Source organism: Sprattus sprattus (assembly GCF_963457725.1).
Source record: "Sprattus sprattus genome assembly, chromosome: 11".
NCBI classification, from domain to species: domain Eukaryota; kingdom Metazoa; phylum Chordata; class Actinopteri; order Clupeiformes; family Clupeidae; genus Sprattus; species Sprattus sprattus.
Genome location: NC_137909.1, coordinates 20983500 through 20998238, shown reverse-complemented (window position 1 = coordinate 20998238; position 14739 = coordinate 20983500). Strand labels below are relative to the sequence as shown.

Here is a 14739-nt window from a genome sequence, read left to right as displayed (position 1 = left end):
GCAAACAGGACTCACACACTTTTCAAGCCCCAAATGGATTCACTCTACCAGAAGCCTCCTACAGATGGCCAGCTCCCATTGGGACACACCGTTTGTGTGGAGGTATCATTTCACTTAATCAAACACTCGCATATTTAGTATCCCTCACACACTTGTACACACTCACCTGCACTCACACACACATCCCCTTTCTTTTACATGCACCCCCGCCTCTTACACCCACACACACACAATGTAATTCCCTTGTCTGACTTTTGCTGACTAATCCCTCTTACTCTGTGTGTGAGAGAGAGTGAGTGAGCAGCTTACACACTATTCCCCTGTGTGATTGGATTTCCTCCTCAGCCTCCCAGCTACACACCCAGCTAAGACAAAGCCAAGAGTAGAGGAGAGGGGGCATCTAGGAGTAAGCAGGGTATATCCAAAAGTTGGAGGCGGGAATATCGCACCTTCGTTCTGCCTCGCTGTTCTGTGTTAAAGGTATAATATAGTTTTCGTTCCGCCTCTGAGCCAGTCTGTGTAAAATGGACAGCCAGCATGGCGGGACAGGGGTGTGAGACTGCCTAGCGGCTAACCAAAATGGAATGAGTCAACACAAGAAAACACAATCTGGCATGATAAGCTTTACCAAGTGTGACATGATGCACACCTATACTTTGCCCTTCTGAACATAGCTATAAATGTGCACGGTTGGCAAGAGCCCGCCAACACAAAGTTCAACTGTCATTGTTTTTTGAAAGAAACACGTAGGCCAGTTTATTGAAAATGTGTATGATATGGTTCATTCGAGACAACATCCGACATGCCATTTCCAAGCTCCCACTTAAATGTGTTCCAGCCAAATGTGAACAAAATAATGTGGTGATGACTCATCAGTGGATTTTCCTTCCTATCTGCTGGGTATCAGTAATTATCTACACCTTTGTTCTTGTTCATTTTTGACACACTACCTCTTCTTGAATATTCACACATATTAATTTTTCAACCTTTGATTTAGTCAAGGTCTCTGTTAGTGTCTGTCAGGTTCATTGCCATATTGAAAATGTTGTCAAAGATGTGCCTCACTGAAGCCGGGGATATTTTTCTCATAGTATTCGAGTCAGTACGATTGTAAAAGTACTAATGTAACAGATCCCCCCCCCCCCCATATAGCCCCTTGTCTGACCCAGCCCCGCATGTTTGCTGCTTCTCTGCATATCATAAGTCAGACTGGTCCTTCTCACGGTCAGGGGAACCCCCACTGTGCCTCACCCCCCCCCCCCCCCCCCCACACACACTACTCGTCGGCCCCCTTGTCTCGAACCCCCCCCCTCCTTTTCCCAGGACAACGGAGGGGAAACATGAGAGGGGGGCAGTTAATCAGCAGGCTATCGCTGGTGGGGAATGTACTACATGTCCTCACACACACACACAAACACACGACTGCACACTCACACACACACATGTGCACTCACACACAAGCGTTTACTCATAGTCATGCACATACAAACACCTTCTCAAGCATGCCTTTGATGATGTGGGGAAATGTAGGGAGGTGATGACTTATAGAACCATGTAACCAATGGTGCAGGGAAAAAGTACACACACACACACACACACACACACATATAACACTTCCTCCTATGCATGTACTAATATAAAACAAACACACACACACACACAATCTCACCTCATCTACTACCTGACATGACCGCTAAAACAAAAATACTCACAACATGTATTATCTCAATCCTGTGGTCCCTATATCACTCTTCCTCCATCTCCTGTTGAATCAGTTTTCCCATAGCCTACCCTTTCGCTAAAGTGAACATCAAAAGAAAAACCTGAAACCTGACTCCAATCCAATGCCCCTGAAGTACCATACATAATCTCTGATTCACCAGCCTTTGTTATACACTAAAGTCACGATATCATCCTAATTACTAGAATGAAAAGTTCATTTAACCAAGGTTACAGTACGGTCTGAGGAAGTGAAAAATTGCATAGGATATTACAATAGTCTTTGAAACGCTTCTCCATGTCGAACGAGTAACGTTTTTTCAGAGTCTAAATTAACAATTAATATTCCACTCTCAGAGATTAAAAAAAGTTAATTCATGTTGCCCGAAGCCGTATTTAACCGTGACTGAAGTTTAGAGTTAAGTAGACTGCACTGTGATGTGCTACTGATTCATCATTAACTCACACATGATTGGTAAGTAATTATTTCACTGTGCGATGTACCGGTCTCACCTCAAACCCATGCCCCGCGCAGACTTCTCCAACAGACTTCTCTTGTCGTGTCTGTCGTCGCTTCCCGGCTGAAAAAACTCTTCAACTCCCAAATTCTCAACAAGTGCTGTACGACTTTAGAGGAAACAGCGTTGTCACTAACTTAACGTACAGAGCTGAAGCGTTTTCTTTGTTCAGAGAACAAGCGGAGTGACTAACCGTTACGTAACAGTTCTCTGCCAACTTGCTCTACACCGGCTGCGTACCTTGGCGCGGCGAATTAATTGAGAGGTGAGGTCAGTCTGCGTTGGTTATCGTGGCTTCAGACAGGCTGGGCTTCTTCCAGTGTCTCTGTTCGCTACCCCATTCAAAGTAAAGGCATGTGAGCCAAGGATGATGTCAGCCCTGACTCACAGGGCTCCACAGTGTTGCTCCTGAAAACATTCCTTCTGCTGGCCATGGATCTAGCTCCTTAAGTGGTATGCTGTTTGAGTAAATATTTGAATCCTCATAAGAATATCTGTTTCATATTTCTACATGTCAGAAAAAATAATCCCATGTATATTTTAAATCATGGCCACATTGGAAGCATGTCCAAATGCACTGATCTGTGTGTAATCCTATAGGACAGTGGGATTGTTCGGGTTTGATTTGCCCTTTCAGAGGGACTGGAAGCCCATACTGTGAGACTGAGGTGTAGCGAGGCCTGCTGGCCCCTCTGCGGGCCCACGCCATTTGATTGGTTCAGAGCGCCCTGCTAGAGTTCTGTGTGGCCCACTCCAGCTGTGGACCCAGTTGCCACCACCTTTCAACCCATTGGTGATCGTGCTGCCATGAGACGCTCGCTAATGGCCTTGATAAGGAACCCCCTGGTGTATCTCCTATTGTACGATACTGTACGCTTTTAACTGTAAAAACGAGTCTGCCAGATTCCTTTGGTAATCCCATTACACACACTTGTACTATACATTTGCTCCCGTGAAGTTCACCACTTTTATGAGGGACACCATTTCTTAAATGCAGTAGGAGCATAGAGAACAAGACGTGCCATTCAGATTTAATTCTTACAGCCTGTCATCTCTTTGAATGCTCCACCGGTCTTGTCCACCCTAGGACACCACAAAGGTGATGTTTTATGGTGTTCTTTAAGGATGCAAGGGTGCCAGTGTGAGTTGTTATGTTAATTGTGACTATATCGTTTCTTGAAAGAAATTTCCATGGGTGACTAATTTGACGGGTGACTCCTCCACAAACAAAGTGTAGGAGCAACTTGGGTAAGAATGAATATTTCCTAGCATGACACCCTACAGAGAGCCTCCATAATTACAGATTGACTACGTGACCTGGAGGAAATTGGAGCATCATAGGTAATAAGAGCATGCCTTTGGTTAATTCCCTAAAGGCATATCAAATCAAATGTATGCCCTTGTTAACATAAAACTTACAATTATTAAGATTACATGGATGTACTCTTATTCATAGCATTGTAACACCAAACGATACTATAATATTTAAAGTTTTCATATAAAAAAATGTCTACAACCAGACACCCCTTTTATATTCAACAGAAAATATTAAGCTAGTAAAATTAAAATGTACCTGCTCTCTGTCTCCCTCTGTTGGTCACTCTCTGGTGATAAACGCTGGGCCTTCTCTCCCTGTGGCTTCGGCACCTCTGAGCTCTGTGTCTTTTCTGCCTGGTTTTCCACTGCCTTCTTACCCCTCTTCATGGGCAACACCACCTGACATGGAGGCTGGTGTGCATCTGCTGCGGGGACCTGTGAGCTTTTTGACGGCGCTGCTCCGCTGCCCTGCGTTTCAGTGACATGACCACCAGGCACCGTTTCCTCAGCTTGAGAGCTCTCAGACATGTCAGTGCTGGGCTCCACCTTTCGCTGCTCCACTGGAACAGATTTCACATCCTCATTAGCCGTCTTTCCGAGTGGTTTCACAGCACTAAGTTCCTTTGCCCCTTCGTCTGTTTTCCCAGGGCACCCCCTAGTGGTCTTGGGTTTGTCTGCAGCTTCTGGCAGCATAGCCGGGCGGCCCTGACTGGACAGTGCGCTGAGCAGCGGGGACTCGCAGACGTGGTCCGCTGGCCTCATGCTCTGACTGCGGCGCAGCTCTGCACTTCCTTCCCTGCCTCTCCGCGAGGCCTTGCCTCCTTTCTCTTTCTGCTTGTCTTTGTCCTTGTCCTTCTTCTTGCTGAGCTGGCGTGGCATGGTACCCATGTGGCTGTACATGTCGCTGGAGCGCACGTAGCTCGGCAGGCGAGGGCGCACGCCCATGTCGTCCACCGAGGACGCTGCCCCAGGCTCTGGCTCATCCGTCTGGCCAGACGCATTTTTGGACTTGAGTTTGTCGGACGACGAGCGCCGGAAGGTGAGGTTGGTGAGGCTGCCGAACCACTTGAAGTCTGTGAAAAGAGCAAGCCAGAGGTCACACATAGTTTTCTTGCACTTTCCTTTACTGCACACTTATACAGACATGTGAACTGTTGAGAGATTGTGAGTTGTGTCTTTTGAGAGTGTGTGCTGTGGTTGTTTTGTCTGTTGAGACTGTGTGTGCCTGTTTTGTCTGTTGAGAGAGTGTGTGTTGCGTCTGTTAAGGGAGTATGTGTTGCGTCTAGTGGTGCACCGATGTATCTGCCGTACATCAGTAGCGGCTGATATTCGCCTCTTTAAAGTAACAATATGCAACAAATACTTCAGGATTAGGGTTAGGATAAGCAGCTTTACCTTAAAAAAAACTGCTTGAAAAAAATGTGGGCGCTACAATGACTTTTAATATGGAGAATCGCCTCTGTGCCATTGCCATACCAGGGTCCAGGCACGTGCACAGATAGACCCCCAGTGGTGCCCAAGCACCAGCCCTTGTGCCCTGGTTGAGAAAAAGTGCCCTTTTTTCTGGAGCCCTTTTTTTCCATTCATCAATATTTTTAGAATACAAATTAGCCTCTCTGTCATCATTTTCCCCAAATGTGTTTTGATATCTGAGGGGGCATTTATTTGAGTTCTTGTGAGAATTTCGCCCCGACATGCTTCGCGGCATAGACATAGAATAGTATTCTATGCCTATGCTACGCGTTAGCCCCGCCGCGGCCCTCCCTCCTCATCCCCCACATAAGTGCTGAGCGCCAGCGCCAGGCCGGTGCAGCCTACTTCTTCACTGACCTGCAGCATCAGACAAACAGGTAATGACGTGTTTGTGCAACCCCCCGATGTTGTTTGTTATAAATTAACAACAACATTAGTGCCGCTGAAAACATTACGTCTGAAAACATAACTGGTTCGACGCTTCCTAAAAAAATAAACAAACAACTGACTTGATTTCAAAGCATTGACCAGCTGTTTGCTGACGTTTGGCATTATTTGTCTGAAAGTGCATATTTTGTGTTGTAGCCTATAAATGCCGTTTAGACAATTTCGAAAGTATGTTGAATTTATGTTTATAAATGTCTCGAGAATTAGAAAATAGCAGGTAAACTATGCTAGCTCTCGGTGTCATGCTATCCTTGTCCCACATTGTTTAACGTGATATTTATGTATCTCTTCGTTTTGCCTGTTTTACAACGATCAAACTTGTATGAGTAATTGTATAGGGTGAAAAAGAGTAAAATAAGGGAAATGTAAGCTAGCTTTCTTATCCTGCCAAGAGGAAACACAGGTTGAAAACAGCATAATTAGTGTAATGCTGCTTATGCTTCAACCTTCAGAAAACAGTAAAGTTATTATCCATAACATTTGCAGCATAATGCCAAAAAAAGACAGACTCAAGAAGCAGAAGGACAGGGAACTTCAGCAAGCAGCTCATAGTAGCCGCTTCTTTTTAACTTGAAACAGGCCATCAACGAGCGAATCAAATGAGGGAGAAATTAGAATCAGTTACCCTACTAATATATAAGTTGAAAATATCCTTCTGTGTTTTTTTTAATTTATTATTATTATTTTAAATTTCATAAATTATTTTGGCGATGGGTGCCCTTTTTTTTTTGAGCACCTGCCCCCCAAAATGTCTGTGCACGTGCCTGCCAGGGTCCATAGGCATATAACCGCTAAATGTAAGTTTGCTAACGCAGCCCGGCTTTCTACTCTCTGCCGAACTATTAAGTAGCTTATTTGCCGTCTTGCTTTGTCTTGTGTTGCACTTGCTTGATGTTTGACTGTGTTAGGACAGTTGTTGAGTAACTAGATTGTCATAATGTCAAAGTCAGCACATTTCAAGAGATTTCGTTATAGGCTAAATTATACTGATTTATACTGGGTACCAATTTTTTCATCCATTTACCATTTGCATTGCGATAACATCCATAAACTGGTTAACATGCATGTACTCACACCTCCTGGTTCTCACGCTTCCTATGTGCCTATAGGCCTACTAGTCCCAATGCAAAAGCGCGCTCGCGCTGGGATAACACTTTTACTTCGTGCCACTTGTGGAGGGTTCTGGTGGGTTAAATGGTGTTCGTTTGATTATATGGACATGTCATGGAAAGTATAGTTAATGAATTAATTGTTTTTGTTAATAGTATGCACTATGTGCTATTTGTTTAGCAACAGAGAGGCTGTGCACTGGTGATTGAAAGTTATGAAGGCTATATAGCTGGTTGTCTTCTGTAACAGAAGGTTATATTAAATACAATTTAGTTAAACTAAAGATTGTTTCATAAATCTGATTGAATTTGTGCTCATTAAAAGATAAGAGTGATAAAGGGCTGCAATAATTGAATATAGGCTAGTGCTTTTTAGATAATGATTTCATAATTTTTCTGGCACAAAAGGGTGAATGAATAACAACAAAAACAAAATAAACAAATATCGGTATCGGCTATCGGCTATAGATTGTTGTTTTGAACATCCGTATCGGTATTGGCCAAGAATTTCCATATTTGGTGCATCCCTACACTGTAAACCTGAACAAGTGCAGAGTACTTAAAACTTTTGATGTAACCGATTACATAATACAATTTGAGTACATATATGTATATTTTTTAAGTAAACTTAACTTAAAAATTATACATCGGCTATACTGATTTATTTTGTTATCATTTTCATAATTTTTGAGTTCTCTGAACTCATATTATTCCAAAATCGTAAAGGAGTTTGCCTCGTCGGATATTTGTGTTTCTCTGGGTCTTTCACAAACTAGATATTACGCCCTTACAAGTTTTTGAAAGGGTATCTTCCTTACATTCCAACTTCTTGCGCAAGCTCTTATTGTAGAGAGAACTGTCATTGGTCGACCGCCTTCCCAGTGTTGCCATTGCATTTACATCAGTGATTTAGCGGACGCTTTTATCCAAAGCGATTTACAAGGAATTTTGCATTTATAGATCAGGAGCAGTTTAGGGGTTCACACTTATACACTTGGTTAGGAGGAGTGGGGAATCGAACTAGCAGCCTTCCAACCTCTGGATTATTAAACGACTCCTCTACCTTAAGTCTGCTGTCTCCGTCTCTCATCACAAGAGCTTGCAATGGTGTTGTCAACAACGTTGATGACGTCAGATACTAAAAAAAATTGAGTTATCAGGCAATGTTTACTCAAACAAATACATTCCAATACAATTAAGACGTCTTCACTTTCTCAGAAAACTAATACATTTTAAGTTGGGTCAACTAAATACCAGGTTTTAAGTACTGAATACATAATGTTAATGAGTTAGTAGAACTGTCTGGGTTAACAGTGTAGTTGTGTCTGTTGAGAGTGTGTGCTGACATACAGTGGTGGCCAAAATTGTTAGAACACCTGACAGATCTGAGAATAATTAGCTTTTTTTTGCCTCCAAAACATGATTTAATTTCATAATGTTCATGAAACATGCAGATGGCTGTTCTGAGCACAAAAAAATATCAGATGAAGTGAGTCCTACTGTTTTTAACCACTTTTAACTTTAATAAGTGGTACGTCCACCTTTTGCAGCAATTACAGCAGCACATCTCTCTGGCATAGAGTCAATATATTTCTTGAGAACTTCAACACAAATGTTATCCCATGCCTTCTGCAACTCAAGCCAAAGGCTTTCCTTGGAATTTACAATAGATCTGTCGAGTTTATATTCCAACTTGCCCCGAATTTGCTTGATGGGTTTGAAGTCCGGACTTTGATAGGGCCGGTCCATCATTATCAATGTTCCAGCAGATTCCTTGTCGCCAGTAGATCCGGCAATAGTTAAAATAATGTTTAGGGTCATTGTCCTCTTGGAAAATAAATCCAGGCTCAATAAGATGTCTCCAAGAAGGAACTCCGTGCCTCACCAGAATGTTGTGGTATACTTTTGTATCCATGATGCCATCAATTTAGCCAAAGTCACCTGTTCCTGAGGCTTAAATTGCACCCCACACTATAATACTACCCCCTCCTTGTTTAACTGTTGGCAAGAGACACTAATTTTTATATCTCTCCCCCTCACTTCGTGGAACATACACGCTTTGCTTGTTGCCAAACTATTAAAACCTGGACTCATCAGTACACAACACTTAAACCAATCTTTCTTTGTCCATTTCTTGTGTTCTTTTGCAAATTTCAGGCGTTACACTCAATTGTTCTCTTTCAGTAATGTTTCTTTGCTGCTATTCTGCCAAAAAGTCCTTCTTCTCCCAGTTTCCGAAGGACAGTTCTTGAAGACACTGTTGCACCATTAGTCATTGTGATGTTAATCTCGTCACACAGTTCTTGTAAAGTCTTTCTTCGGTCCTGAAGACTGAGAATTTTGAGATGCTTCACTTGTGTGTCTGAGAGTTTCTTTTTGAAACCTCTCCCCTTTCGGTTCTGGTGCCATGGTGGTCTAAAGTGTACTTTACAGTGCTTGGACTGCATCTCAAGTCCTTGGCTATGCGCAAGTAACTCCAGCCAGCATAAAAAAAAGCCTTTATTCGAACCCGTTGCTCATTTGTTAGCTCCTTCTTCACCTTAGCCATGTTCAAAGAGCATCATGTGCTTCAAGACTGCTTATAGAGGCTTTGGATCTATACCATTTGGTGGTGTGGCCTCAGTGACAAAACCCTGATGTTACCAATCACTTAATGAGCAGGATAGGCCTTGTACATTCAAAAAAATCGCCGAGCTGTGTCCTAAGACTCTTGCATCACCATCCATTTAACCACAATAACACCTGACAATGATTACGCAAGTAATTTGGCTTCTTCTGTGCAGGAACATGATTGTGTGAAATTGACAGTGAAATAGGCCTAGCTTGTTTTTGTACGGAAAATGACCTAAATCTCATTATGATGGCTCTATTCTATGGTTTATAGAGCATAATGATGACTTTGTAGATATTTCATTAGTTTTTAGGGTATTTTAATGGCCAATTCAACAAAAACAACTGAAAACTCTTAGATATGTCTGGTGTTCTAATAATTTTGGCCACCACTGTACATAATCTGTATTTGTATGTATAAACTTAGCCTCCCTAATTGTGACATGTGAAGCGCAGCTTCAATAATGCACACACTCAGCAGTCTATAACATGTTCTTATTGTGTCAACGGCTGAGGCTGAAATAAAGCTATGCAGAGCAACTGTAACATTTTCTTATCTGTTCTGGCAGTTCATTGAAAGAATAATGTCATAATGTGTTTTTCAATAGTCTTCAGAGTGCAAGCAAAGCAGAAAAACACACACGCTGGTCTTGTGGTACCAGATTAATTTGCCTATTTTTGCTGCTGTTGTTGAAATCTGTCACTTTGTGGGATGAAGGCTTGTGCCTGATGATATGGAATGAAATGAGCTTGGGCTGGACTTTTCCAGTACCAGTGTATGAGTACACACAGACAAACGCACACAAACGAACACAGAGAGAGACAATCAATATCATATACACACAGACACACAAGTACATGCACAACCACATGCACACACACAGACACTCAAGCACAGACACACAGACTTACATACAGACACACACACACACACACACTAAAACACACACACACACACAGACGAATATACACACACACACTCAAATATACACACCACACACATTACTTTGCTCTTTGATGCCTTTTGGTGTCTTGTAGCTGTCCAGACGTTCATAGAGAGCAATGAAACCCAAACAGACTGACAAAAAAATAACGCAGAGAGGTCTGCAGGTCAGTGCAGACAGGGTGGATCAGGACGCCATTACTCTCTCTGGTAGTTCTCAGAGTGAGAAGCCTCTGTTTGTAGAAGCAGGACATTGTTAAACTCTGCCTGTCATATCATATCTTCACATCTAGGGCCTGTTTCCTCCTTTGTCAGAAACATGTTTCCTGTGCATTTCTTCTCTTTCTCTCTCTCTCTTTTTTTGTGTGTGTGTGAGAGAGAAAGCGAGCGAGAGAGAGAGAGAGAGAGAAAGAGTTATGTGAACATATCTTTCTCTTGTGTGCGTGCATGTATTTGTACATGTATCCGTGGTGATTTTATGGCAATTTTATGGCGATTTAATGTGCTGTGGAAGACATGGAAAGACTGCCATGCCTACAGCTTTCTGCATAAACATACCTCAAAAAATGGTCAAATCGTGCATACTGATGCGTTGTCATTCATTTATTTAAATGTTATATTTAATAGTGATCTATTAATAATGAATGGAGCACTTACAGTAATACTACTCAAGGTTTGTTAATCATGTTAATGATATTGTGTTCATATTGATATATTAAATAGAAATATTTAAATGGACATTAGCCTACTGTATAAGTAATGGTATAAAACTAAATAAATATATTTCTACTATCCTATTAAAATTAATACAGTTGTTTTTGGTAATATTTGTATAGTATTTTGATATACTATTAATACAATATAATACCAGTATGGCTCTTTGCAGTGTTGAGCTTATCCCTAATTCAAAACAGCTGGTATGTCCTCCATCTATTCTTAATGTCTATTGATTCCCCTTAAGTCTTTTCTTCTTGAATGGTAAGGTCCCAAACGTTTTTACAGGCTATTCCCCCGACACAATACGGAGATTGATTTCTGATTGCAATTTTTTATAAGACAAAGCTCTTTCTAATCCAATCTACAGTGCAGTTGACCTTGCTCAGACAAAGTCACAAAGAAAAAAAAAAGAAAAATCCTCAGAATCTGAAAGCTTATCCCAAAGGCGTCTTTCGCTCAGACATGTCAATAACATGGAGCATAATGCAATCCTTGATTAATCTTCAAAACTTGATAAACAAATCAATACAACCCAGGGGAATCGAGCATTGCCACTGTTTCACAGGCTAGCTGCTGTGAACACGACTGAGCCCAACAAAAAAACTGAAATAAATGTTTAAAGACTACAACAAATTTCGCATTCAGAATATGGCTGAATTATCTCAATTACCACACCTTCCCTTTCATGAGTGGAATGAGCCCGCAACCACTTTTCCTCCTAAGTTAAGCTCCGCAGGACAAACCAAGCCTGCTACATACTCCCTACATACTCACTCAGTTTAGGCTTGCTCATGTCTCCTAGCCAGTCTTGACACCACCTGCCAGTGGCACTAGTGGTGGTGGGGTACGATGATGAGTTTGATTCACTGTTTTGCTTGTTTGTCTGATTCTGTGTGTATGTATATGTGAGTGTATAAGGACAGACCCAGTCTACTTCCTGCTGCGCGAATGTGCTATGATCATCCTCATTACCCACAGTTTCCTGTGTGTGGCAGATGGGAGGTTATATGTGTATGTGTGTGTGTGTGTGTGTGATTATTGTTGTGTTTGCACATATGAGTTAACTCACTTATTGTATAAGTATATGGGTTTATGTGTGCCTATAGTGTATGTTCGATGTTTTGTGTTAATTTGTGTGTGTGTATATGTATGTTCATACTTCCTACCCATACATGTGGTGTGTGTGGGTGTATGTGTGTGTGTTTGTGTGTGTGTGTGTGTGTGTGTGTGTGTGTGTGTCTGTGTGTGTCTGTGTGTGTCTGTGTGTGTGTCTGTGTTTGTGTGTGCAGTGACCACCAACCAACCACACTGAGCACTGCTAGTGTTGCTTTGTCGGTTTCCCTAATGCTGACTTTCTGACATATGCCACATCAAGTCACCGAAGGCCATTCTGTTCCCCTTTACTGATGCAACTACAGAGTTAGGACAAACAGCATGACTGGTCTTGAGCTCTATAATCAAGCCCTTGCAGAAATCCCGTATTTACGTATTTTGACAGCCCTTCAGACATTACTGATATTAACCAGCTGGGTCACGTCACGTGCATATCAAAGAAGGATCTTGTCAAATACATTCTATTCTGAGAATCATTTCAGAATTTGAATTCTCTGTTTCAGCGGGGTGGGGTTAGGGTGTGAAATAAGTTTCAAGACACACGCACACGCACACGCACACAAGCTGACAACATCTCTGTACATATTTAACTTCCTCCTCAACATCTTGGGTGTGACTTCCGCTAGTTTGATGCAACAGAGGCTCATGGCAATAGTGAAACAAAAAAATCTTCCTCAAGAAGACACCTTCAGCAAAACACATTGCAAGGCAAATCATATCTATTGACAGCACCCGGTAAACAGATGATCTACGTATTATATTGACAGTGGCCTACTTTTTTAAAACTGGATTCTGGACACCACTGATTACAGCCTATTGTGTACTTCCTTTGGTTACACTTTGGCACCCTCTTTCATGTAGCTGTAATCCTTATTAACACTAGAGGGCGGTAGTGTTTACCTAATAATCATTAGAGAAGCCTGCAAATGGAAGTAGCTGACAACCCTGAACAACGCTGATAGATTTGTGGTGGTATGTCACATCGACCGTCTTCCTGTTCCCATTTATTAACTGAAATGGAGGAGTGTTTTGTCATGGTAAATGATGCCTTTAGAAACAAGTTCGACCCTCAGACTACCCAGCTGCAATGGCCAAGGCTGGTTTCTAGGCACCAGGCGTTAATGTTATAGGCCTATTGTTAACCTACTGCGTTATTATGAGAAGTGAATTTACAGGCGACCACCAACATTGTGCTCTCTCACAATTTGCAGAACACGGCGAGGGAAGCAGAAAGGCTAGTGGGAGTTTAGCAGAAGCTAATTAAGTGGTGAGCCAGTGTGTTCATGCATGTTCCATTGGCAAATTAGCGATTTTGTGAGATGTACACGGGTAATTAGTGGAGTTTAGGTTGCCAAGGACTGGGCAAAAATAGGTGATCCTTGACAGACTGATTCCATTCCCACCAGCCCCACAAACTCCCAAGGATATCGAAACATAAACGCATTTTATGTGTCTGCTAATTATCCACATCATCAGAAATGGGGCGAAGGACCAAGGACTTTAACTTTGGCATGCTCATTTATATTCTATCATCAGGAAGGCTCTGAGCCATTTGCTACGCAGTGGAAATGGGTTAAGAACTACAACTGCAGAACCGTAACCCTAACCCTAACCCTAAGATTAACAGACCCTGTATTCATAAGGCCAAGGGCCATTGAGGCACTTTGAATTGACCAAGAAGAGGGGAGAGTGAGAACACTCATCACACCTCACACCACACATTCCATCATCAAGTATATTCAACCAGAAATGCTTACATTCTCGCCAAAATCCTTAAATATAAGTCCAAATAAAAGCAACAGTTACACATAGATATAAAATGCATTGGATTATTGACTATTGTACATCAGTATTAAAGCTAAACCTTAAATTCTGATTCCTTTAGTGCACCTTAATGTCAGTCTCCATCCATATTTTTCCTAAGATACTAGTTTCTATGGTAGGTTCAACCTGTGGTTGAGGGGGGGAGGGGTTAGCTAGCTCATTAGCATTAGGCACTCAAAACAGGTCGCTCTGAGCAGGGTTGTTTTAGGGAGGGTATAAAGGGTGCTGTTCTAAATTATCCTTGTGGTATTTTTACTAAAGTATGTTTCAGGCATTTAATTAAAACCCCAAGGAAACATATGAACTTGTGGTAAAATGGGCATACAAAGAGTACTTTAACTCCAATTCTGGCATTTGTTACGACCCTGGTGGGTCTAGGCCCCACCCTTTGATATTGTCTTGCCTGTTCTCTCTCCCTGCTTTTCTCCCCCTCCCTGTCTGCAGCAGGTGATTGAGTACAGGTGTGTTCCTGATTAGATTGGCTATAAAAGCCCTGACCAGCCGGCAGTCGAGGCTGCTCTGGTCCTCCCGGCATTTGGCTCTTTGGTTGGTCTTTGCAATTTGGGTTCTCCGTTGCTTGTTTGGTTTTGGTTCTTTGTTGTCGTTTGGAATTGGATCTCCGTTGCCTTTTCTTTTGTTTACCCCTAAACTGACTTTGCACGACATTTTGGTTTACTCTTCACAATACCGAATTGCACCACACTTTTGCATTCCTTATACTTTGAAATAACCTTTATCCTTTTAATAAATTATTTATTATTATAAAACCAGCATGGCCTCCACTTTCTGTTGTGCCGTGAGCTGTGCACGTAACACATTCATGAAAGTTTTCTTATCTGGGATTTATTCTTAGCTAAGAACAGGATTTCTGAAAGCGGAAAAGCAGCCGCAAATAGGCCAGTTCGTTGTGAGCCCATTCTTAAGGGCTGAATTTGTTAGAAATCGTTGG

The 14739-nt window shown here is 42.0% G+C and overlaps 1 protein-coding gene across 1 annotated transcript in view; it reads right to left on the bottom strand.

The window, feature by feature from the left end:
- Window positions 1–11646, bottom strand: part of sh2d3ca (SH2 domain containing 3Ca) — a gene marked incomplete at both ends in the record, with an annotated part of 58458 nt that extends 46812 nt beyond the window's left edge. The window contains 2 exons of the mRNA XM_080847811.1: window positions 3811–4627; window positions 11628–11646. Coding sequence (XP_080703937.1) covers window positions 3811–4627; window positions 11628–11646 — 836 coding nt within the window. The remainder of the gene's footprint in view (window positions 1–3810; window positions 4628–11627) is intronic.
- Window positions 11647–14739: the final 3093 nt, after the last annotated feature.